This window comes from Tamandua tetradactyla, chromosome 11 (genome assembly GCF_023851605.1).
Source record: "Tamandua tetradactyla isolate mTamTet1 chromosome 11, mTamTet1.pri, whole genome shotgun sequence".
NCBI classification, from domain to species: domain Eukaryota; kingdom Metazoa; phylum Chordata; class Mammalia; order Pilosa; family Myrmecophagidae; genus Tamandua; species Tamandua tetradactyla.
Genome location: NC_135337.1, coordinates 15,227,299 through 15,254,069, shown reverse-complemented (window position 1 = coordinate 15,254,069; position 26,771 = coordinate 15,227,299). Strand labels below are relative to the sequence as shown.

The window sequence follows — 26,771 nt, the reverse complement described above, 5'->3', positions numbered from 1 at the left end:
CATCCACCATTGCCGGGTTCAACCCGCCCAATGGCATTGTCATACTTCATAAGAAGAAATTCAGTAGATCCAGGACTTTGTTTTCTAAGGGCTTGGGGAACCCAACACTAATTCAGCTTAACTTTATTTGCATTTTTATTTAACTAGAATAAGGCTTATTTGTTGATGGAAATGTTGATATCTATCCCTTCCTCTATCCCACCTGCGCCTTTTCTCTATTCATCTCCCAGGAATGCCAGAAACATGTCAAGTAAGCACTAAATATATCCTGAGAAGAAGGAGAGAGGTAGATCCCCACCAGACAATAACGGAACAAGAGTATCGTTTAATATTTACCAATGCTTTGTCATGCATAAAATGTGTTCGCATGTTGCTGGATCAAACAAGCTGCGGAAAGACTCCATTTTCTGACAGCTGTGATTTTTCTGAGCACTGTCCCGTGTCCTACTTCCTTTTATAGCTGCCAGGAAACTGCAGTTCAGTTCCCTATACTGATTTAACTGCCAATTTTGAAAGGTTATAGACAATACGTCGGATTCAGGGGGTGTCAAGCTGGCTTCGTTGTGGCGGGTTAATGTGAACACGTCAGTACCATGAAATGTCTCCCAGCCCAGGAGTGACAGAACCATCATGGATTCCGCACCCATAAACAAATTCCTATTAAAAACTGGTAGCGGAAGCCTTTCAAGGGGAAGAATCAAGGCTGTTTTTAGAGAAAATATTTCTTCCAAAAAAACAAAAACACATGTGGGTAGACAAGCACCGAGATGATCTGATATGTTGATATCTTTGCCAATAAAGCTGTTAGTGTCCAAATAAACACTCGGGCAGGCTTTGGACACCCAAGAAATGCCAAAGCAGGTGGCAACACAGTCAAAATGTCACCTCGCACACGGCTTATTCAGGAAGGATCCCCTTCTGGCAAACTCTTGACACCACCACAGTCTTCCTTTTCACCTCGTAGTTTTCATTTGTTTGCTCTTCAGGTAGGAAAATTCAGAATAAAGAACAGGCACAAAGGGTTTTACTGCTGGGAAGAAAATCCTGCAAGACGATACATGCCTTTACTGATTAAAAACTGTTCTTACTGATGTGGTTGACTACTGGATAGAGAAAAGTTTATTATGTTGCTGCTACTGGCCTGGATTCCAGGGGCCTCAAAGTTCTTTCTGATAACACATAATAAAACATAATGAAACCCACTGCCTGAATAGATGCGCTCTGTTCTTTGGGTCATCATTTTTAATGTTCAAATGGACAGTATAGAATAATTCCAAGTGAGGGTTTAGGTTTTTTGTTGTTGCTGCTTATCATTTAGTGTTGGGTTTTGGCTCTGGTTTGTTTGTGTTGGTGGGGTCAGGAGCATTTTGTTGTAAACTCATCCTGATGGCCCACAACAGGAATCACAGCTACCAAAAAAATTACACATCTACAAAAGTGTGCTTCTATTGGCTGAGGTCAAAATCACACATCTACAAAAGTGTGCTTCCATTGGCTGAGGTCAGCTAGTGTAATATATATTCACTACACTTCCCAGGCCCACATCATCTTTTGTGTGTGTGTGTGTGTGTGTGTGTGTGTGTGTGTGTTCCAAGACCGGGGTCACAAACTGCAGCCTACAGGCCAAGTATGGCCCCTCAGCTGCTTTACTGCACCACGGCTGCACTCATTCAGTTCTGTAGTATTTAAGGCTCTGCAGCACTACAATGACTGAACTAAGTAGATGAAGCAGAGACTACAAGGCCAACAATGTCTAAAATATTTACTCTCAGCCCCTTTACAGGAAAAGTTCATTGGCCCCTTTTTCCTAAGAGAAGAAATTCATTGCCTCAACAGACATTAATGTATTTGAAAAGATCCAAACTGACTTCCTGATGGGGAAGAAGAGGAGGAGGGGAGGGAAGCAGTAGCAGTTTGAGCCTGCTATAGAATCCCCTGACTTAGTTTCCTATAAATACATTAGGAATCTACATCTGGACTAAACAATAAACAAAGTCAGTCTTTTAACTTAGGTCAAATACGCTGCCAAACTTTTGATAGTATGAGCGTGATTTCTCTTCAGTTAACCACAAAGACCATCTTCTCTTGAGACACTCACCAGTGAGCTTAATTTTGAATTGATGGGGGACACAACACAACTTCATTCCTCTAAATCCCAGGACGGCTGGGGAAGGTGCTCTGCTGGCCTGACCCGTCGCTCCCCATAGGAGAAGGAGCACGGTAAGGGGGACAGGCCCACTGCAGGGGGCAGCAGGCTGGGGGGGGGGCACTGCACCCCTTATTGAGGGTGGTGAGGAGAGTCGGTGAACTGGCAGAGGGCACAGGGAGGGCACATAGTATAAGCCTCCCGTGTCACCTGTCAGCATCCCAAAGCATCCACCATGATGAAATTTCAGGTGGAAACGGAGAAGGGCTCTGGGTCTTTCTGGGTTACAGGAACGTGCACAGAGACACATGTGAGGGAGCAGGTGGGCTTTGTGCATCTCAGGCTTCAGAGGTATTTGGGCCAGACTCGGCCTACGTCTCCCAGAAGCAAGAAGGCTCCAAATAGCATATGAGTTGCACACTGATCTCTGGTTTTTAGCATAAGGATGGATGCTATTTGAAAGAGAATCTGGGTAATGTGAAATTACCCATCCTGTGGTTCTATCAATTTTACCAAGTATCAAGGGAGACTGCCAGGACAAACATCAGGTTAGATGACTACAAAAACATTTTTGTGAAATTACAGTCTCATATGTGGAAACTAATTTAAGAAAGAAATAATATACGTCTTCAACTCATACATTTTCCAAAAATCTCAGGCTGCTGGTGAAAGACACTGTGTTTTTCAACATCTCTTTTCTAAGGATCTATACAATAAAGCCTTCTTATACTACTAGAAAGAGTTTCTCTTCCTCACAGGCTGTGTGATATTTTTTCAAACACTAAAAATCCCACAGCTTAAGTCTTTGTTTATTTCATTAACTTAGTTGTCAGGAAACCTCAGAGTAAAATTTCAAGTGTCTAATAAAAATGTTATTGTCCAAGCACTGTGCTAGGACTGAGTAAGTATTTGAGCAATGAAAACAAAATCTCTGCCCTCATAGAGTTTATAGTCCAGTGGGGAGATACACATTGAATAAACAGACAAATCTAATAGTAATCGCTAGGAATCCAAGGGCTCAGGCAGTTCAGCCTTGTAAGGGCACACACACGGGAACCAGAAAACCAAGAGGTAATTTCATTATTTACTTAGCACTTAAGAACATAGCAGGGTATGTAATTCGTAGCCCATGCAAGCACATCTCAAAAGGCCCTTTTCTGCCCTCCAAATAGGGGTCAGGAGAGGTCTCACTCACAAAGTGACATACAAAGCTGAGATCTGCAGAACACAGAACCAGCCATCCAAAGAGCAAGGAGAACGAATATCCGAGGTAGAGAAACTTCCTGCGTGAATGTCCGAGGCCTGTGAACACTCAAGGAACTGAAACACACTCAACCCAAGTAGAGCAAATCGGGCACGGGGAAGTCTGATGTGTGAGGGGGCTGGAAAGAAGGGTGGAATAAACCCACGAATGTTGCTATTATACCCAGAGCAATAGAGAGGCAACAAAGGGTTTTAAGTAGGAAATGCTAAAATCATCACTCTGAGTATTGCCTGGAGAATTGATTGGTGAGTGAATATAGGAGCTAAGTAGAGAAGGCTTGGAACAGGGAGGTACAGAGAAGTAGACAGATTTAATCCACACTGATTGGTGAGAGATTATATGGGGAGAAGGCTGCGTGGACAGCAATTCTTGGGTCTTCGGACTTGGAAAGAAATAGCAAGAGTTCAGTCCTGAAATTCAATCCATTATATATTAACTTACCATTATTATATTTAGAAATTATGACATTTAAATTCAAAAATTGAAAGCTGTTCCCTCATTATTATGATGTGACCAAGGCCTCTAACAGTATCTGGCAGCAAGGCAAGTACTCAATAAACATTTGCTGAATGAACCCAATTTCCTTTTATAATTATCTCTCCAGTATTCAGAACAGATGAGAAATATCTTTAAATTAAAACAAATTATGTTTTCTAAAATATAATCTTATATTTGAACTATGAAAAACATATGCATTGCTTTTAGAATACAAACTACAGAAAGTAAATTTCAACAATTTGCTTTGTTGCTGGGTAGAGCTGGGTTTAAAGAAAATGATTGGAAATGTTATTCTATTTGACCTGTGCTTATTTAAATTACTTTTTAAATTCCATAAGATGTGTGCCTTTATTTTGAGTAACCTCAAATTCCTTTCATTAGTGGATGGGGAATAAGTCAGAATGAAACCTGTGCTTCAGATTAAATACCACTTGTGGTGCTTCCATCTAGATTATCACCTCCTGCCTATTCCTTTCCGGAGAACACTCCTTTTCAGGGCTCATCCCAAGAAACATAAAACTCAGGGGCTGCTATGGGTTTTCACCTTCCATTCTCATTCTCTTCTTCCTGCTACTATCAATCTCAGCATTTAAGAGGCAAATATCGAATCCTGCTGGAAGATGGCGGCTTAGTAAGACGCGCGGATCTTAGTTTCTTCTCCAGGACACCTACTAGGGGAGTAGAAACGATACAGAACAGCTCCCAAAGCCACAACAGAGATAAAAAAGACAGCGTACCCCATCCTGGAACGGCTGGCTGGCTGAGAGAAGCAGCTCGGGTGAGATCGCCGAGGCGCGCGGGCCTTACCGGGCGGGGTGGCAAGCGGCCGGAGTTACTCCCTTCCCCCTTCCCGGGCCGGCTGGGAGAATTGGAGAGGCGGTCCCCTGAAACAAAGACGGCTGGCGCCCACACCACGCTCAGCCCCCGGACCAACTGAGAGAATTGGATCGGAAACCCCCAGGCCGCGGAGAACGGTGACGGGTGGGGGAGGCCCCTTCCAAACCCGTGACTCCCGGGGAACGTGCACTCTCTCGGGCGGGCCGCTGCCGCTGGCGCCCTCCCGCCACGCTTGTTGCCCAGGGCCGACTAGGAAATTCGGACGGGCTCTTTCCCTGGCTGCGGCGACCAGCAACCCTCCCTGCGTTCGGACCCCGGGCCGGCTCAAGCCGTTTCGGCTAGCGAACCCCCCGGAAGGCGAGAGTTTTCCAAAGTTTAAGGTCCCACAGCACCTTTTACTGGTGGGACCCGCAGACAAACGTGTGCCACGAGCGCCACCTACTGGGCAGGATAAGAAAAACAGAACCCAGAGATTTCACAGAAAAATATTACAACCTTGCTGGGTCCAACACCAAGAGATATCTGAATAAATGCCCAAACGCCAGCAGCAGAAGATAACTGTCCACGCTCAAAAGATTGAGAATACGGCCCAGTCAAAGGAACAAACCAATAGCTCAAATGAGACACAAGAGCTGAGACAACTAATCCTGAATATACGAACAGAAATGGAAAACCTCTTCAAAAATGAAATCGATAAATTGAGGGAGGACATGAAGAGGACATGGGCTGAACATAAAGAAGAAATAGAAAAACTGAAAAAACAAATCGCAGAACTTATGGAAGTGAAGGATAAAGTAGCAAACATAGAAAAAATAATGGATAGCTACAATGATAGATTTAAAGAGACAGAAGATAGAATTAGTGATTTGGAGGATGGAACATCTGAATCCCAAAAAGAAAGAGAAACTATCGGGAAAAGAATGGAAAAATTTGAACAGGGTATCAGGGAACTCAAGGACAATATGAACCGCACAAATATACGTGTTGTGGGTGTCCCAGAAGGAGAAGAGAAGGGAAAAGGAGGAGAAAAACTAATGGAAGAAATTTTCACTGAAAATTTCCCAACTCTTATGAAAGACCTAAAACTACAGATCCAAGAAGTGCAGCGCACCCCAAAGAGATTAGACCCAAATAGGCGTTCTCCAAGACACTTACTAGTTAGAATGTCAGAGGTCAAAGAGAAAGAGAAGATCTTGAAAGCAGCAAGAGAAAAACAATCCATTACATACAAGGGAAACCCAATAAGATTTTGTGTAGATTTCTCAGCAGAAACCATGGAAGCTAGAAGACAGTGGGATGATATATTTAAAATACTAAAAGAGAAAAACTGCCAACCAAGACTCCTATATCCAGCAAAATTATCCTTCAAAAATGAGGGAGAAATTAAAACATTCTCAGACAAAAAGTCACTGAAAGAATTTGTGACCAAGAGACCAGCTCTGCAAGAAATACTAAAGGGAGCACTAGAGTCAGATACAAAAAGACAGAAGAGAGACATATGGAAAAGAGTGTAGAAAGAAGGAAAATCAGATATGATATATATAATACAAAAGGCAAAATGTTAGAGGAAAATATTATCCAAACAGTAATAACACTAAATGTCAATGGACTGAATTCCCCAATCAAAAGACATAGATTGGCAGAATGGATTAAAAAACAGGATCCTTCTATATGCTGTCTACAGGAAACACATCTTAGACCCAAAGATAAACATAGGTTGAAAGTGAAAGGTTGGGAAAAGATATTTCATGCAAATAACAACCAGAAAAGAGCAGGAGTGGCTATACTAATATCCAACAAATTAGACTTCAAATGTAAAACAGTTAAAAGAGACAAAGAAGGACACTATATACTAATAAAAGGAACAATTAAACAAGAAGACATAACAATCATAAATATTTACGCACCGAATCAGAATGCCCCAAAATACGTGAGGAATATACTGCAAACACTGAAAAGGGAAATAGACTCATATACCATAATAGTTGGAGACTTCAACTCACCACTCTCATCAAGGGACAGAACATCTAGACAGAGGATCAACAAAGAAATAGAGAATCTGAATATTACTATAAATGAACTAGACTTAATAGACATTTATAGGACATTACATCCCACAACAGCAGGATACACCTTTTTCTCAAGTGCTCATGGATCATTCTCAAAGATAGACCATATGCTGGGTCACAAAGCAAGTCTTAACAAATTTAAAAAGATTGAAATCTTACACAACACTTTCTCGGACCATAAAGGAATGATGTTGGAAATCAATAATAGGCAGAGTGCCAGAAAATTCACAAATACGTGGAGGCTCAACAACACACTCCTAAACAACGACTGGGTCAAAGAAGAAATTGCAAGAGAAATTAGCAAATACCTCGAGGCGAATGAAAATGAAAACACAACATATCAAAACTTATGGGACGCAGCAAAGGCAGTGCTAAGAGGGAAATTTATTGCTCTAAATGCCTATATCAGAAAAGAAGAAAAGGCAAAAATTCAGGAATTAACTATCCATTTGGAAGAACTGGAGAAAGAACAGCAAGCTAACCCCAAAGCAAGCAAAAGGAAAGAAATAACAAAGATTAGAGCAGAAATAAATGAAATTGAAAACATGAAAACAATAGAGAAAATCAATAAGGCCAGAAGTTGGTTCTATGAGAAAATCAATAAGATTGATGGGCCCTTATCAAGATTGACAAAAAGAAGAAGAGAGAGGATGCAAATAAATAAGATCAGAAATGGAAGAGGAGACATAACTACTGACCTCACAGAAATAAAGGAGGTAATAACAGGATACTATGAACAACTTTACGCTAATAAATACAACAATTTAGAGGAAATGGACGGGTTCCTGGAAAGACATGAACAACCAACTTTGACTCAAGAAGACATAGATGACCTCAACAAACCAATCACAAGTAAAGAAATTGAATTAGTCATTCAAAAGCTTCCTAAAAAGAAAAGTCCAGGACCAGATGGCTTCACATGTGAATTCTACCAAACGTTCCAGAAAGAATTAGTACCAATTCTCTTCAAACTCTTCAAAAAAATCGAAGTGGAGGGAAAACTACCTAATTCATTCTATGAAGCCAACATCACCCTCATACCAAAACCAGGCAAAGATATTACAAAAAAAGAAAACTACAGACCAATCTCTCTAATGAATACAGATGCAAAAATCCTCAATAAAATTCTAGCAAATCGTATCCAACAACACATTAAAAGAATTATACATCATGACCAAGTAGGATTCATCCCAGGTATGCAAGGATGGTTCAACATAAGAAAATCAATTAATGTAATACACCATATCAACAAATCAAAGCAGAAAAATCACATGATCATCTCAATTGATGCAGAGAAGGCATTCGACAAGATTCAACATCCTTTCCTGTTGAAAACACTTCAAAAGATAGGAATACAAGGGAACTTCCTTAAAATGATAGAGGGAATATATGAAAAACCCACAGCTAATATCATCCTCAATGGGGAAAAATTGAAAACTTTCCCCCTAAGATCAGGAACAAGACAAGGATGTCCACTATCACCACTATTATTCAACATTGTGTTGGAGGTTCTAGCCAGAGCAATTAGACAAGAAAAAGAAATACAAGGCATCAAAATTGGAAAGGAAGAAGTAAAACTATCACTGTTTGCAGACGATATGATACTATACGTCGAAAACCCGGAAAAATCCACAACAAAACTACTAGAGCTAATAAATGAGTACAGCAAAGTAGCAGGTTACAAGATCAACATTCAAAAATCTGTAGCATTTCTATACACTAGTAAGGAACAAGCTGAGGGGGAAATCAAGAAACGAATCCCATTCACAATTGCAACTAAAAGAATAAAATACCTAGGAATAAATTTAACTAAAGAGACAAAAAACCTATATAAAGAAAACTACAAAAAACTGCTAAAAGAAATCACAGAAGACCTAAATAGATGGAAGGGCATACCGTGTTCATGGATTGGAAGACTAAATATAGTTAAGATGTCAATCCTACCTAAATTGATTTACAGATTCAATGCAATACCAATCAAAATCCCAACAACTTATTTTTCAGAAATAGAAAAACCAATAAGCAAATTTATCTGGAAGGGCAGGGTGCCCCGAATTGCTAAAAACATCTTGAGGAAAAAAAACGAAGCTGGAGGTCTCGCGCTGCCTGACTTTAAGGCATATTATGAAGCCACAGTGGTCAAAACAGCATGGTATTGGCATAAAGATAGATATATCGACCAATGGAATCGAATAGAGTGCTCAGATATAGACCCTCTCATCTATGGACATTTGATCTTTGATAAGGCAGTCAAGCCAACTCACCTGGGACAGAACAGTCTCTTCAATAAATGGTGCCTAGAGAACTGGATATCCATATGCAAAAGAATGAAAGAAGACCCATCTCTCACACCCTATACAAAAGTTAACTCAAAATGGATCAAAGATCTAAACATTAGGTCTAAGACCATAAAACAGTTAGAGGAAAATGTAGGGAGATATCTTATGGATCTTACAACTGGAGGCGGTTTTATGGACCTTAAACCTAAAGCAAGAGCACTGAAGAAGGAAATAAATAAATGGGAACTCCTCAAAATTAAACACTTTTGTGCATCAAAGAACTTCATCAAGAAAGTAGAAAGACAGCCTTCACAATGGGAGACAATATTTGGAAATGATATATCTGATAAAGGTCTAGTATCCAGAATTTATAAAGAGATTGTTCATCTCAACAACAAAAAGACAGCCAACCCAATTACAAAATGGGAAAAAGACTTGAACAGACACCTCTCAGAAGAGGAAATACGGATGGCCAAGAGGCACATGAAGAGATGCTCAATGTCCCTGGCCATTAGAGAAATGCAAATCAAAACCACAATGAGATATCATCTCACACCCACCAGAATGGCCATTATCAACAAAACAGAAAATGACAAGTGCTGGAGAGGATGCGGAGAAAGAGGCACACTTATCCACTGTTGGTGGGAATGTCAAAGGGTGCAACCACTGTGGAAGGCAGTTTGGCGGTTCCTCAAAAAGCTGAATATAGAATTGCCATACGACCCAGCAATACCATTGCTAGGTATCTACTCAAAGGACTTAAGGGCAAAGACACAAACGGACATTTGCACACCAATGTTTATAGCAGCATTATTTACAATTGCAAAGAGATGGAAACAGCCAAAATCTCCATCAACAGAAGAGTGGCTAAACAAACTGTGGTATATACATACGATGGAATATTATGCAGCTTTAAGACAAGATAAACTTATGAAGCATGTAATAACATGGATGGACCTAGAGAATATTATGCTGAGTGAATCCAGCCAAAAACTAAAGGACAAATACTGTATGGTCCCACTGATGTGAACGGACATTCGAGAATAAACTTGAAATATGTCATTGGTAACAGAGTTCAGCAGGAGTTAGAAACAGGGTAAGACAATGGGTAATTGAAGCTGAAGGGATACAGACTGTGCAACAGGACTAGATACAAAAACTCAAAAATGGACAGCACAATAATACCTAATTGTAAAGTAATCATGTTAAAACACTGAATGAAGCTGCATCTGAGCTATAGGTTTTTGTTTTGTTTTGTTTTGTTTTGTTTTGATTTTACTATTATTACTTTTATTTTTTTCTCTATATTAACATTCTATATCTTTTTCGGTTATGTTGCTAGTTCTTCTAAACCAATGCAAATGTACTAAGAAATGATGATCATGCAGCTATGTGATGATGTTAAGAATTAATGATTGCATGTGTAGAATGGTATGATCTCTAAATGTTGGGTTAATTTCTTTTTTTCTGTTAATTAAAAAAAAAAAAAGAGAAGGGATAATTGGAGATGAAGGGATACAGACTGTACAACGGGACTGGATATAAAAACTCAGAAATGGACAGCACAATACTACCCAATTGTAATGCAATTATGTTAAAACACTGAATGAAGCTGCATGTGAGGTATAGGTTTTTTGTTTTTGTTTTTTTTGTTTTTTTTTTCTTTCTATTATTGTTTTAATTCTTATTCTGTTGTCTTTTTATTTCTTTTTCTAAATCGATGCAAATGTACTAAGAAATGATGAATATGCAACTATGTGATGTTATTAAGAATTACTGATTGTACATGTACATTGAAATGATTTCTAATTGTTTTGTTAATTCTTTTTTTAATTAATAAAAAAAAAAAAAAAAAAAAGAGGCAAATATCCTGGGCTGTTCATTAGTTTAGCAGATGATAACACTGTCTATGCAATGTTTACCTGGATAGTCCATGCAAAGCATATGGAACTGTGCCTGAAATAGAGTAATCAATAGATATTAGATATTTAAGGAAGTAATATGAATTACTAGAATATCAAAAATTGGCTCAGATCACTTAGAAAAAATTCTGAGGCAGAAGGTTTTTGGTTCCCTTCAATCTAACACTTTCCACCATATGCAGTGCTGTTGTCCCCCGCCTCACCCTGTCCTGTCCAACTTTTTCTTTCTTTCTCTAATTCTTCCTTTAAAAAGCCTTCTAATTCTATTCCTTTATTTCATATTTTATCCAGCTTTGAATCATTCCAGGGACATTGAAGAAATTGTCTGACCCTCTAGACCTTATTTCACAGTGGGAAGGAAAAAAAATACCTTGACTCCAGTTTTAGATAATAGGATCTGAGCCCAGTTGCTTATTTTAGCACTCCCATGGATAAAGAAAATGCTGTGAACTGAGATCTTTTGCTTTATTATAAGTGACAGAGTATTGAGTCTGTATAAATTTGCTGAAATACTCCTGTGATTGCTGGTTGCTGTAAAATAATAGGTATGACATATTAATTTAAATCTAACAGGAGAATTCATTAAAAACACATTTGGATATGAGGGATTTGGGGGAAACATATCCATAGCTTCCTAACAATATCTGGAACATTACAATATGTGCTCGCATCCACATTTTCCAACATCATTATGGAAACCAACTTAAGGTAATAAAAATATTTACCCTCCCACTTCACAGATAACTAAAAGGAACCATGAGAAACTGTTAGTGACAAAAAGCCCTTTTGGGAATGAGTAAGAGGAAGCAACACATTTCAATCAGTTTCCTGGAAGATTCCCATATGTTCTTTAGGGTAGGGGCCCAGAACAATGCGTGGCTCAATAACTGTTTCCACAGACTGGAGAGCAATTGGTCTTGCTATCACTTTGCCTTACAAAAAAAAAAATCCTTCTTTCCTTCCAAGTCCTATCCAAGTGGGTCACTGATGCTTTTTTCTTTGTTCAGTCTTTCCTATGGAGGTGTGCCAAGTTCTGGTGCACTTCACTGAATATTTTTAAGTCTGGAAGTAGTTATGGCCAAAGAAGCAGAGAACCCTGCTACTGAGCAGGGTGGAGAAGGGGCTGGGAAAGGCAGAGGCTGAGATTCAGGTCACTTGTGGGGAGATGATTTAGGTTTACGAGATACTTGTTTTTTAGTTCTCAGGCATTTGTTTTCCACAGCGTTTTTTAATACTCCAAGTTGAGAGCAGTATTTTAAGCGCCTTAAAGGTGATTTGCAATTTTTTTTAATAAAAATGATCCAAACATACTATAAACAGCACAACTGCCATCTTCTGTAAATAGAACTGGCAAGCACTTCATAAGTCTTTAAATATCACCTCCCTTGATATCCTGCCATCCTCCCACCATTGCCTCACTTTCCCTTCCAGAATTCCTTAAAGCAACAGTCAGTCCAAAGTACTCTAGGAAGGCTTCTCACTAATGCCAAAGAGACAGAGCAAAAGCCAGTCTGTTATGAAGATACCTCAGGCTTACATTTTCATGCATTGCCACAAATGTTGCAAAATGTCTTAGTTGTGTTTTATTTTCCATGGCTTACAAAATAAGAGCAATAGAAGAAAATAAAAAGACATAATAATCCTAAGAGATAAACAACAGGTAAGAGAAAATGATAAAATAGCAAAATTCGAACTATAGGCAAAGTCTTATGCTTCAGGATTTATCTATTTTCCTGCATATGAGACAGGGAAGAGACGCCTTACAAAGAAGAAAGTGGGACATTGTTAGGACTTTTCTGCATAAAGAGCTTCAAAAAAGAGAGGAACAAATAAAATAATGAAATATTCCACTGGGGTATATAAAAATTCTAATTTTATTTGACCATACATGGCATAATTCCTGCTTATAGAAACCTCAACTTCAACTTAAGAGCAATTCTCAAAAAAGGTACTTCCACCCTCTCACCATCTGCACGGGCAGTCAATGGAACTCTGAAAGACAAATAACCACTTCCACAGATATTTAATTATATTGTTCAGGTGCTTGGAAGGTACTCAAAGATGAATAAGCACAGGTTCCAGGTGTGTATTGTCGCTGGCCTGGTTGCAGTAAAACAATTTAAATCCATCCACACTTCTATATGTATATACTTGAAAGGCAGGGACTGCTACCAGCCTACATCTATCCATTCCTCCCTTCATCCATAGTCAGAGGCCCTCAATCTTCAACCAGGCAAATCCCCGCCTGGAAGAGAGATTACATTTCCCAGCCTCCCTTGTCACATGATGAAGTTCTGATCAGCATTGTGTAACAGAAGTCTGCAGCATTTCTACAAAGGATCTCTAAAAGTTAGGTGCTACTTCCTGCTGCCTAAAATGTAGAGGTCATGGTTGGAGCTCCAGCAGTTATCTTGGACCACAAGGGTGGCCAACTGTGAGGACAGATGTCTAATGCTGCCGAGCAGAACGATCTGAAAGCCTGGGTCCCTCATGACACCCTGGGAAGCTGCCATAGCAGCCCTCACCCACCTACCCCATGTTCTTTAACCTGAAAGAGATAGGAATGCCTTTTTTGTCAATCCTCTCATATCTGGACTTAGCTGTTTGATTTATGGCAGCAGAACAAAATATTCACTGAAACACCTGTTTTATATATATAGTCCAAGGTACCTGCCTGCTCTGAGACAAGACACCTCACTTCTCTTCTCCAAATATCTTTACTCATTTAAAGATTTTTCAGTCAAACAGAAGCCATGAGAGAGTACTAGCCTACCATCCTTCCTACAAGAGGAAATGCTTGCGATCAGCCCTGGTTTTGAGCATCGTCACTAACCCACATCTTGCCATGCCACTTTTAACTGCCCGACTCTAGGCACTGCCCAGCACTTGAAACCTCTCTCAAAGAGCACACTGGGTCTGTAACGGGACCCACCATTCATCAGAGATGCAGTACTGATCACCAACTTCACCACCTGTGCCCAAAACAAACGAGTCGCTGCAGCATAAACCCCGCAAGAAGACAGAAAACTACCAGTCCCTCCTGCGTAATTATTACACCCAATAATAAATTTTAAGAACTACAATTACATGCTGGAAGATGCCCTCTGATTTTATGAGTACCCATAAAGTACACTACGATCCTAAATACAAAATGATATGAATAACAGCAATAACAGACATCAACAATTGTTCAGTATTAGAGGAAAGCTATCGTACCATTGAACAGCACTCTGTCTGACATAATATTACGTGGAATTCAAAGCAAATAGTATTATCCCTTATCTACTGATAAGGAAACTAAGGATCTGAGAAGTTAAGAAACATGGCTACGACCACGCAACATGTTCACAAGAGTGATTACAGCCAAACCCAGAACTGTCCGTAAGCTTACAAATCTTTCTGCTGTACAATCCCCTCTCTCAAAATGTTAAAATGACCTTAACAGAGTCTTAATTTTCTCTCTTCAGAACAACAATAAAACATTCTAATCCTACCTCTATTTTATATTGACAAGAGCATTTCTTAAAGCAAAACAAAAAAAACAACAAAACCCACGGGATTTGCTCACAACTGTTAGGTAATGCTAAAACACAAAAGAAATCACAAAAGTGTTTTCCCCTAAATAATTTCACCTTTTGCTAACAACTTCAATTTTAGGGTGACCTACCGTTTCCCAAAACAAGGGTTATTATGTACGCTTCAATCTGCAAATGTCAAAATGAGAAAGAAATATTTATAAAGACATGTTCATGTGCAATTACACCTCTGTAAGCCATTCCTTTTGAAACAGGTCTAATTTATTTTCCACGTCTTTGCTGAGCCTCCTTCTCCAAAAAAGGAATGAATACCGAAAGAAATCAAGCCATTAATACAATCATTGAATTCATCAAGCAGTTTATCCTAGATCCAAACAACAAATGAGTTAAAAACACACAGAGGGAAGAAATCAATCCTTCCTTTAAAACTATGCACACATACCTATATATGCATACACATTTGTATGTGAGTGTTTCTATTTAACTTATATATATATAAAACATAATGGTCTCCTTAAAAGTTTTTCTTGAGCTGCTGAAAGCGCAACAATTAAAATGCTGAAAAGTCAAATGGAAGGTTAGAGCTCCCTCTTGCTTCCACTTGGGGAAATTCACCAAAACCCCTCTCCTAGAAGACCTACTTATCAAGCAGCTTTGCACTCAGAGTGAAGCGTTCCCTCGGTCTCTGTACACATGCTAGAACGTTAGAGCACATGCATTGGCAGTTCATTATTCATAAGTGATATAAGTAGTGGAAGAAACACTTTTAAAAGTAGGAATACTCACAGGGCCATTTCAAACTGTTCCAGCCACTTTTTCTTTAAATCTTTTGTTTTGCAATAAAATTCTAACCCATTCTGTCCTTGGGTATGGATGAGGTAGAAGCCGTAAGACCACTGTTAAAATTCAGATTTCTTGTATTAATATGTATCAGTAATTAATAACATCATGTTTCCAAGTTTACTAAAACACCATATAATCAACCAAAATCCCTTCAGAATGCTGTCAATATGCAAACTGTGTATAATCAAGCTCATTATTATATTCAACTTCATATCTGCACCAATTTTTATAGCCAAATGCATTTTACGGTCTTGATATTAAGGCATTAGAGATGATCAGATCAGCTGTGGCACTGTCCAGTGATTTCTCACAGAGGTTTGTGACTATTTCATCTCTAGAAACAAAATCACCTGGACGGATAAGCCACACATCTCACATTAATGCATTCACAGACTTTTTCCTGAATATTCAAAGTTATGAGTAAATTCCAGCTTAATTTCCAAAAATTCACCTTTTTATTTTCCTTATCGGTTGTAGGATTGTTGGCTATTTTGTACTGCTGAAGATCTATTATTTCCTTCATTTCATAGTTATCGCCTTTCCTTTTGCATACGATCACTGCCAAGTCAAATAAGAAGATATGCCTGTGAAAGACAAACGGTGGGGCAGGGAAAAAGGGTTGACACAGAGAGAGAGAGAGAGAGAAAGAGAGAGAGTGGGAGGGAGGGATTGAAAATGATCTAGAAGCATGCGGACTGATTTTTTTCCCAGTAAGATTTAATTTAGCCAAACACTTTTTCTTTCAATGACAGAAGGCAATATTGCACATTGAAAAGATTGTGGGATTCGAAGTTATAAGAGCTGAATGTATCCTGGCACTACCCTTTTCTAAATGAATGGCCTCACTGTACCCATTTCCTCATTGAAAATATGAACAAAATTATAATAAGAGCAATAGGCATGCTGCAGAATTATTGAAAGGATAACTGAAATAAGTCATAAATACTGTTCATGAGCTATTACCTTTTTAAAAAATGTAAATGCTAAAATATACATAAATTAACAAAATTTACATAAATAAAATAATAATTGTCACCTCAATGGTGGATACCTCTTACTGAAGTTACTAAGGAGGCAGCAGAATGCCTTTTACAAACAAGACTCAATTTAAATTCCTATCACCACCTGCTATGGTAGGTATTATTACCTTCTTTTTACAAGTGAGGAAACTGAGGCTTAGGGAATAGATACTTTGCTCAAACTGACACTGTGGGAAGAGGCAGACTCCAGGTCGCACATGCAAGTTTAATTCTAGGTGCTGTGCTTTTAACCTTTATGCGGCTACTTTATGATTTAATAAACCACCTGGAACAAAAATTTAGTGATATGTGAGCAAAATGTAAACTAGAAAAGTTACAATTAACTTTACATGATATACTATTTTTTTCTTATTAAAACCAATGAAATCTGGGGGGGGAAAACAAACCTTAGAACCCTCTCATCCAGTACTGATACTTATATCTTTTTATAAACTCTCAGTAGTTAATACACAGACCCTTTTCTACACATTGATAATTATACATTATTATTTACATGGCTCTAATAACTGCATCATCTTCAAAGTCCATTTCTCCCAGCGAGGTTTAAAGAATTTGTGGTTATGTGGAACCAGGGTGAGGATCGGAGCAAGGGCTGGTGCGCCCCCTGCTGGTAAATCGGCCCTTCTCCAAAAGGATCTCAGTTACAGAGGCACCAGTTTGGCAATCAAAAATTGCCGAGTCAAGTTCCCTTCAAAGACTTTACTTGAAACTCTCACTACATGGTGCTCACTCAGACCTCTTTCTTAGAACATTTTCTATTATTTTTGGTTATTTTTTAATGTATAGTTCCCCCCGCCCCCAAACCAAACCATTGTATTTTATGGTAGATTGCCTATGGTTATTTTACCCTGATTCTTCTCACCTTTTCTTGTATGCTGTATGGTGGGGCCACATTTCATTCTCTTTCCATGTGAGCATCCCATTATGCAGCACCATTTGTTGAATTTGGGGTGGGGGGTGAAAATGCATGGGCGGGGAATCAAACCTGGGTCTCCCGCATGACAGGCGAGAATTCTACCACTGAGCCATCCTTGCACCACCTATTCTCATCTTAATACATCTTTTTTTTTAACCTATCTGCCTCTTCATCTGTTCTTTCCTTCTTTAGTACGTACACTCAGAAAAACCCACAGACGTCAGAACAGAGAGGGGTATACCTAACATGTCTTTATTAGGAAACGTCAGAAAACTGTGGATTGGTCCCCTTTTTGCTTCCTTTTCTCCTCTCCTTTATCCTTGGAATTGTTTTAAGGTTTTCTAAGTCTTTTACTGGTTTCTTATTTTGAACATAAATATTGCTCCTCTTTTCTCACCTTTCTTGTTTTGTGTGTTTGTCTAAAGTAGTTATTCGAATTTCACCATCTCCCTGAGGTCGTCCAAAAAGAAGAACTGGTTGGTTCTAAAATATAAAATGCACATTCTTGAGTTTTTTAATAATCACACATAAATGGAAATAAATATTAGTGTATATATTTGCTAAGGATCACTAGCTTATTACTTTATCAATGTTATCATTTTATATTTTTTAACACACTTACTCTAAAAAGTTTAGTCTATATGATACACTTTAAAAAACAGCCTGTCCTTTGTAATCCCAGGGGTATAATGAGGACATTAATTAGTTTCAATTATAACTTTAATGGGGGAGTTAGGCATCAGAAAAGGGAATTAATTGGAAGAATCCACATCAGAGGAGAATTATAACTAGTAGCATCTATTCAGTTTCTCTTATGTGCCAGCCACTGTGCTAGTTGCAGTACAAAATGGCATAGACTCTTCCCTCGTGGAATATGCTGTCCAGTGGGGTAACAAATATTCACAGAAGCATATAATTACAAATGTACAATTGCCATGAAGGAAATACACAAAAAGCATACATAGCAGGGGGCCCTAATTTGGCATATGAGGTTAGCAAAGGTTTCCCTGAGCTAATATCTCAAGGATGAAAAGTTGTGACTTCATGATTAAAAATAATGAGCTATTTCCCCCAGAGGCACAAAATCAAATTAAAAAAAAATATTTATGAACATCCACTCGATAAGGTGCTAAAAGAATAAAGAATAGAATGAAAAATTATCCTTAACATCTAAGATGCTCTGGTCTAATAAAGGAGACAGTGTATAATTAATTAACTGCACTACAAGAAAGTATAAAAATAAATGCTAAATAGCTGCCCAGGCATTGTGCTCTGGAATTACAAAGAGGAAGGGATGATGGGAGACTAGAGAAAGGGATTTCTTTTAGCTGGGCTTTGAGGAAATTTAATAGGGGTTTGTGGGAAAAAACATTCTGGGCTTAAGAACTATAAAAATGTGTAGCAAATCAGAGACCATAAAACATGGCAGGATAGTTGCAATATAACATATGTTGGTAGATACACCTGGATGAGTTCAGGAAAACAGCTTAAAGCCAGATCATCGAGGCCTTAAATATCATGCTAAGGAATATCCATCGAATATCTTCACAAGTTTGGGAAAGAGTGAATTAAGCAACCAGCATTTTGGAAATGCAACTATGTAAAGAGCTGATGAGAGGCTACTGCGAATCGAAAGGTGGGAGGTTATGAGGTCCTAAAATCAGGGAAGTGGCTATACGAATGAAAAGAAAGATGTCACAAAGAAAACAAGATTGCTCTACCAAAAAAATAAACTAAAAGTATCTTAAATCCATTCATTTATCTATTTTTTCAGTGCCAAGAGCCTAATCTGGGAAACCATCATCTCTAATCCAGGCCACCATCATCTCACTTTGGAAGCTACTTCAAAGCAGGTCTGCCTGCTTTAAGGATCTTCTTGAAATATATATCCAATTGTGAGCTCCCTGGTAAAAATATTCACTGATTTCCAGATGAAGTTGCGATAAAATCCCAGCGCTGCTCCCTCGCCTACAAGGCCAAGTTCCCTGCCCACCCCTCACAGCCCGGCACCCACCATTCTTCCCTCCACCCGCATTTCTCGCCACGCTCACCTTCCCACCTCCTGAGCACACCTGGCTCCTGCCCTCCCCTGAGCGCTGCACCGGCTGTACTTCTGCCTGGCTCGCTTCGCACAGCTGGCTGCTGCTTAGCCTTCGGGTCTCAGTTCAAACGACAGACGGCTCAGAGCTCAGAGGACTTTTCCTAACCATCTTATTTAAACTAGGGACTCCCCTCAATATCCTCTCTTACAGCACCTGGTTTAAAGCACTACTCTCAATATGGCATTTTCATCTTTCTCTCTCTCTCTTTTTTGTTTTTTATTTTTTTACTGTCTCCTTAACCAGGAGAATGTCTTGATCAGAATTATAGCCCCAGCACCAAGCCAAGCATCTGATACATGAGAGCCACCTAGTAAAAATAGGTAAAATGAGTAAATGAACAGGAATTAGACACAAGTATGTATGTGAGCTTGGAAAGGACAAAAAAAAAAAATGAATTCCACTGTTTAGAGCTTGGACTGCTGGGGAGAAGAGGTAGAGGATGGCTTGGGGAGAAGGAACAGCGATAGGAGAAAGCTCTTAAGCAATGCCAAATTGGAGGTCCCTTAGACATCCATGTGGACGATGTCAAGCAAAGGAATCGGGAGAAAACAGAATAATAGAAACCTGAAGGGGACTATCTTTTCTCCAGAAACAATTCCTAGAATGTGCTCAAATTTGGGGGGGGCGGGGGGAGGGAAACCGAATGGAAGGATAATTACATACCAAATTTTCTATAGATAGCTGAAACTGTTTAATTTCTCGAAGGGTTTCATTATCTCTTTTCACTTCATTCACATATTGTGCCAAGTCCTAAAGAATAAAGAGAAGGGTACAAGAAAGGAGGCATGCTAAGATTATAGAAGAGATGAGAACTGCATTATAAGAAAACACATCATTAATTCCATTAGTGGTAAAAGTAACCACTACAACTTTTCAATGACAATACAATGGACCCAATCAATCAAAGCTGCATCTCAAAGGCAATTTATACTTGTCTGGAGTACAGCTGGGGAGACTGAAGAGTTGTCATTTACCACACCCCTGAAAAGAGTAAGGATATTGTTGCTTTAAAAAATAAACACAAGCAAAACATGCCGCCGTTCAGAGTAACAAAAGGAAAGCAGGTCAGAAGAATGTAAATTCAAAACATGTTAATAACTGACCTTGAGAGAATTACATTTTTACATGGCTTGGAAAGGGCAACAGCCACGGGTTAACAGGGAGAAAAAGTAACTGTACACAAGACAATGAATCTAGCTAGACTATTTTGTGCAACGAGTTTATGTCTTAGAGCTCTTGAGAGCATTCAGCTAAGGAAGCCTGTTCAATTTTTAAAGAGTTATAAAGGAGAAATAAAGAGAGGTGAAAAACTAAAAAGCACTAGTATGAATAAAAATGAATGAAAATTGCTGGTTCTTCATGTCTTTGCCTATTTTTAAATGTCTTTTCTCATATATGAGGAAACATTAGGTAATCTTTCCATACTGTAACCAGCTATTTTTATTATATGTGCTCCAGATTTTCTTGTTTTCTGAGCTCTTTTTCTCTATTCTCTACCCTCTTAAACAGTAGGAACAGAACTCTGACAAAGAACAGGTCCCAGTATTGTTCTAAATGGAAATATGACTTTTCTTAGGACTATCCAGAAATGATTTATTTTAAAAGTTGGTATTTTGTTGTGGTTTTTTAAATAACTAATCATTGTGTGATTTTTCCTGATAGTGATACTAAAATTAGCTAAACAGTATAGCTAACACTGAAATTGCTACAAGGATGCAGATAAGTAACTATGCATTGCTCTGAGCAGTTACATAAGCATTTTGTTTTGGGAACAAATATTTGATTATGTTTTAAGTTATGAAAAATATTTCTTTTTTATTGAGCACAATGAGGAAATCTGCTTTACATGTTCACCAATATGTGAAAAAAAGTCTTATTTGAATCAAATAAGAATCAAATAATTCTTGAATTTCAGATTTACCTAAAAATAAAAACCCAACTGAAATTCACTTGTCTTAGTGCACAGCATCCAAAAGGTAAGCCTCGCAGATGTCCTCTGATGAAGAAAATAAGTAACACTGATTTCCCAGTCATGGCTGATCTGCTTACACAAGCCAACAGTTTTCTATTAGTAACCATACAAAGCACATGACAAAAAGCCATTATAGTACATCATTCTTAGTGGTTATGAGAGCTGTCACACATGTACAAAAGTTATTTTAACATACCTCTTAGTTTTATGTTTGACAAATTTAATTACATCTATGTAATTATATTTATACCAATAGCAAACATCTGGCTCTCCCAATCCACCAAGACTATTCATATATAATTTACTTTTCCACAGCTTGAATTCTCTTATTTTTAGGCAAGAATATGAAATATAACCCAGTTACTTATACAGTGGTCTTACCTTCATGGCATCAAGAGCCAGTTTCAGATTTGCTTTCTCAGTGGGATCAGTGGTATGTTTCACCAGTTCCTATTTGGAAGACACAATTCTTAGTACTACTTTCTTCCAATTAAAAGCAATACATAAGAAAGAGAACGTTTAAGAAAATAAATCATCATTATTATTTATACAACAATGTGATAAATCTGATGTAACCAGTTTCTACGAAAAAGTTATCTTCTCAAAAATGTCACGTAACTGCAAGGCCAACTGGACACCAAAAGAGCCTGAGACAGGACTTGGAGACATTTTCCTTTCAGAGATGAATCAGAACTCTATTCCCCACCATTGCACTGACACAGCTTCCCAACTGTTATCAAAGATCCTTTAACTGCCAAGTGAATTGATACTTTTTATTCATTATCAATCTTGGTCTCTCTATTGCTTTTGATTTTGCTGACCAGACCTCTCCTTTGGCTTCAGGGACAACGGGACTTTCTGTTTCTTGTTTCTGTTATTGGTGGCGCTGGTTTGCCTGTCCTAAATGGTTGCAGTTCCTCAATCTGCTTCATGGGCTCTTCCATTATAGCCAATACGCTCTTCTTTAGAAAAGTTATTGTTTCCTGCATCTCCACCTTGAGTCTTCTTTTATTCTTACTTTGCATACTCTGAGAATTCTACTGTAACCATTGCCATCACACCAGCTAGCACCTATGGATGCACAAATTTGCAGACAACCCAGAAGTAATCTGACTTCCAGACTCATATCTCCAACCAAATATTTCCACCTGGGTACCTCAAAGGACCCTGGAATCCAATACTTAATCCACCTTCACCCGCAACCCCCTTTCTCCCATCTATGTCTTACTGAATAACGGCATGCCCATCAGTGTAATCACTTAAGTCAAAACCTAAAAGCTGTCCCAAACAGCTCTCGCTCCCTTCTTTTTCACTCTGTCTTGATACTAACTTTATCTTTTCCCCTGAAAACATCCTCACTGACATACCTTGGTTCAGATGCTTGACTTTTTCAAATGGACCATTATAATGGCCTTCCCACCTGCAGTCGCTCCCCGTTACAATGTATTCACCCTATTGCCATAAGTTAGTTTTCTAAAATGTAAACTGGATCCTGGCTCTGCCTTGTCAGACTTCTGCAGTGCCCCACAAAGGCTTCCGGTTGTCATCCATACCTCTTTGTCAGGCTGCTCATGATCTGAATTCCACAAACCTCTCTCAACTGCTCTCTCCCCCTTTCCACAAAACAAACTATATTCTATTCACACTAAATGAACTGTGATGCACAAAATATGCCCAGATCTTTAATCCCTCTAGGAATGTTGTTTTCTCTCCTTAGAATGTCCTTCCTTTCTGTCCACCTGCCAAACTCTTACTCAGCCTTCAAAGCCCAACTCAAGAATCACTCCTCTGTGAAAGCTTCTATGACAGAGACCTCTTTTGCTGCCTCCAGGCCTTTAGACACAGTTAATTAGACCGTTACTTTACCACCACCACGCCTTCTGCGCTCTCGGCACACACAAATATACATGGCAGCTTGCATTTCTTTTCTTCTCATCTAAATGGTGAGCTTCATCAGTGCAAGGAAAGTCTTATACTGCCTAAAGTTCTTTGATAGAGGGGAGCCATCCAAAAATCTTCGTTGAATTTAATACCGGTAGCATTTCTAGCTATAAACAGGACCTACAGAAATTGAATCTGTAAATATTTCATTCTCTTCCTATTTTTCTTTTGTTTTATTGAATAAAAATGCTATATTATTCTTCAGAGTTTCAAACCCTCCACTGCAAAATTATTCTAATTTTATAAACACGTGATTTCAAATAATCAAGCCTTTCTAAAGTGATTTCACCACTAAAATATGGCAAGAAGTAGAAATGTCCAAATTCTTAACCATATTTATTCAAGGAATTTCTGGACCTTAGATAAATGAATTTTACACTATACTATCATCAGGTGACAAAACACTTCTAGAAGTTTTACCTATGTGTTCTGCCCAAAAGAAAACTTTTTCCTACCTTAAAAAGTCATCGCAGAACTAACATGCTCCCAAAATTTGGAGTTTAGAACACAAGAGAAATTATGGCAAAAGTTAACTGAATTTCAAAATAGAATTGTCACACTTTATACTTTTAAAAGGCTGTCTGAAATCTTATAAATGATCGAAGTAGGGGTTTCTTGAAAATTGCACCATCCATAATCTTCAATCAACACTTGACTAAACCAAAGGCACAAAATAAATTATCTTATTTTGGACATGTTTTTAGTTCCATGATGTCTCAGAAAATGATTGCTAAGTCTTCCTTATTATTTTTTTTCATAAAATCCAATTTGATTAAGCTGGTTTGAGTTTAGGACTCATAAATGCTTTAATGCGTTTTTAAGGAATAATCAGGGTTTGAATTTTTCTGATTTCTCAGTAGAACAAAAATAGAAATGACTAATAATTTTGTGGCTACAGTTCAAGAAATTTAATATACAAGATGTACAAGGCACAGCAGACTCAAAATTGTATTTCACATACAGGTAGTAGATCTTTTAAGAATGACATTTCACAAGCATCAGCAGAGTTGACAAACTAATACAGTAAGACATTTCTTTGGAGCAGAACTAATGAATCTCCTGGTACAGCTATCAAATTAAATTTATAAGACTCTCCACCCTCATTAGAGGACTAACCGTGGAAACCATAAGCTTTGTGAGTTGTAACAAGAATCACTTCAAAATAAATGTATTCTTATTATAATTTAGTATAGCAGAAAGCAACATGGAATATGTCAATTCTCTTTAGCCTAATGTTATAAGACAAAGGTTCTAATATGATTAATCTGCCAAATACAAGTGTATCACAACACTGAGATTCTAATAAATGATTACTGCCAACTAGAGGGAACTTGGATGAAGAAATATTTTCGCTTTTTCTGGTTTTTAAATTTTCACTTGTTTGATTAGAGTCAGTCCTCTTTGAAGGACACAAAATGCAGTGACTTCGTGGGGCTTACAAAATCATCTTTGCAAATGGAAGAAAGAATTTCCAGCTGTTCTGTTATTTCCCACTTAGCTATACTATTTTATTAAAAAATATAACGGAATAGGGCCTAAAATATGGAGCATCTGGAACACAGCCAATGCTCCATTAACGTTTTGTTAAATGAATAAATGAACAAATGAGCAAACGGTTTTTATTTACATACCTGGAGGAGAAGGTGATACTTTAAAACACGCTGCATAGGAACCACAAGCAAATCTCGAAGAGTGAACTTCCCATTATTTGCTCTTTTGGAACACTCCTAATAAAATATTTTTAAAACTCTTTTTTAAAAACTGTTGGTTTTATCAGGGGGAGACATAAAACAAACATTAAAAGATGCAAAGATCATAAGCAGAACTTATTATCACATAAGTACTTTGCTGTCTTCCTTCTAACAATGCTTCTCTTTCAATAGTAGTATCGATCTTCAATTGAAAAAAAAACTTGTAACTTTTCAACTCCAAATATGAAAGAGAGTGTAGAACAATTTTACATCTGAAAATAATTCTCTCTAGTGCAGAAATAGAGCATTCCTGGTCTTCCCCAGCTCACCGTTACAGCAATACCTTCCACCACCCTCCCTCAGCAGTCCTGCCGTCCAGTTTCGGAAGAAATCACATGCTCATCAAACCGGACACTCACCTTGCCACCCTCATTTCTTGGTTCTTTAGATACTCTGAACTGCCAAATGCTTTTTCCGATCTGCAGAAACTCATCATCCTCTTTAAGTACTAGACAACTGTTTAGGGTGTATTGGAGTGGCTGGAGGGAAGTACCTGAAACTGCTGAGCTGTGTTCCCGTAGCCTGGATTCTTGAAGATGATGGCATAAAGATATGACTTGTACAATGTGACTGTGGGATTGTAAAAACCTCGTGTCTGTTGCTCCTTTTACCCAGGGCATGGGCAGATGAGTAAAAAGTATGGATAAAAATTAAATAAATAATAGGAGGGACAAAGGATAAAATACGTGGGGTAGATGGAAATATTAGCAGCCAATGAGAGGGAGGGGTAAGGGGTATGGCCTGTATGAGTTCTTTCTTTTTTCTTTTTTTCTTTTTCTGGAGTGATGCAAATGGCCTAAACAATGATCATGGTGATGAATGCAAAACTATGTGGTGATATGGAAAGACACTGATTATACACCATGTATTGAATGTTTGTGTGTTAAGATTTTTCAATAAAAATTTTTAAAAAAAGAACTATACAACTAGGACTTTGGTAATAATCTCAATCAAAATGTACCCTCTCTCTTGGCTTGCAGGTACTATATTTTAATTATTATTGCATTTAATGTCTTCTCCAATAAATACGCCTTGTATACCTCTAATAATCTGGTGTTTGCTTAATAAAGATTTGGTGAACTAAATAACATGTAATGCTCGACTCAAAAATCTGTCAGAATATAAACCAAAACTTTGGATTCAAAGTTTTAAAAAGCCTCAGATGTTTTTCCTAATGGCACACTCTTCTTTCTTAAAAATATACTCCAAAATAACACTGACTTGTTCACTTTTTGGACAGTAATTATGATACTGAGGAAAGGACTCTGGGTTTGAAGTGTGGGTGCCTGAGGTCGTATCAGATCTGGTAATTCCTAGCTGTGGGACCTTGAACAAGTCACTTTTCTGATTTTACACTTTTTTATATACCCTTAGAATTGTTCAGATAAAACAACAGAGTGCCACACCAGCATCATTATTACTGATCAGCCTCATTAGTCCAAAATCCTCAGACATTCGACATCCTAGACCAAGGAATCTTCCAGTTTCATGGAGGGAGGTATATCCAGGAAAATACTCCTTTGCTCTACAAGTTTGTTGCCCATCCCCTCTTTGCCCACATTTATCTTTTCTGGCACAATGAGAGATAGATCATCATGGGCTGTAAAGTAAACATCATCAGCTCTAATGACTGTGGTTACTTAATCAGGTGTGCT

The 26,771-nt window shown here is 38.3% G+C and overlaps 1 protein-coding gene across 5 annotated transcripts in view; it reads right to left on the bottom strand.

Annotated features, from left to right (window-relative positions):
* Nucleotides 1-26,771, bottom strand: part of VAV3 (vav guanine nucleotide exchange factor 3) — a 380,746-nt gene that overhangs the window by 156,805 nt on the left and 197,170 nt on the right. For all 5 annotated transcript variants that reach the window (XM_077120069.1, XM_077120068.1, XM_077120070.1 and 2 more), the window contains exons 10-15: nucleotides 24,997-25,092; nucleotides 21,806-21,874; nucleotides 20,116-20,202; nucleotides 17,748-17,833; nucleotides 15,846-15,978; nucleotides 15,338-15,447 (exon numbers count right to left, since the gene is read on the bottom strand). In XM_077120069.1, coding sequence (XP_076976184.1) covers nucleotides 15,338-15,447; nucleotides 15,846-15,978; nucleotides 17,748-17,833; nucleotides 20,116-20,202; nucleotides 21,806-21,874; nucleotides 24,997-25,092 — 581 coding nt within the window. The remainder of the gene's footprint in view (nucleotides 1-15,337; nucleotides 15,448-15,845; nucleotides 15,979-17,747; nucleotides 17,834-20,115; nucleotides 20,203-21,805; nucleotides 21,875-24,996; nucleotides 25,093-26,771) is intronic.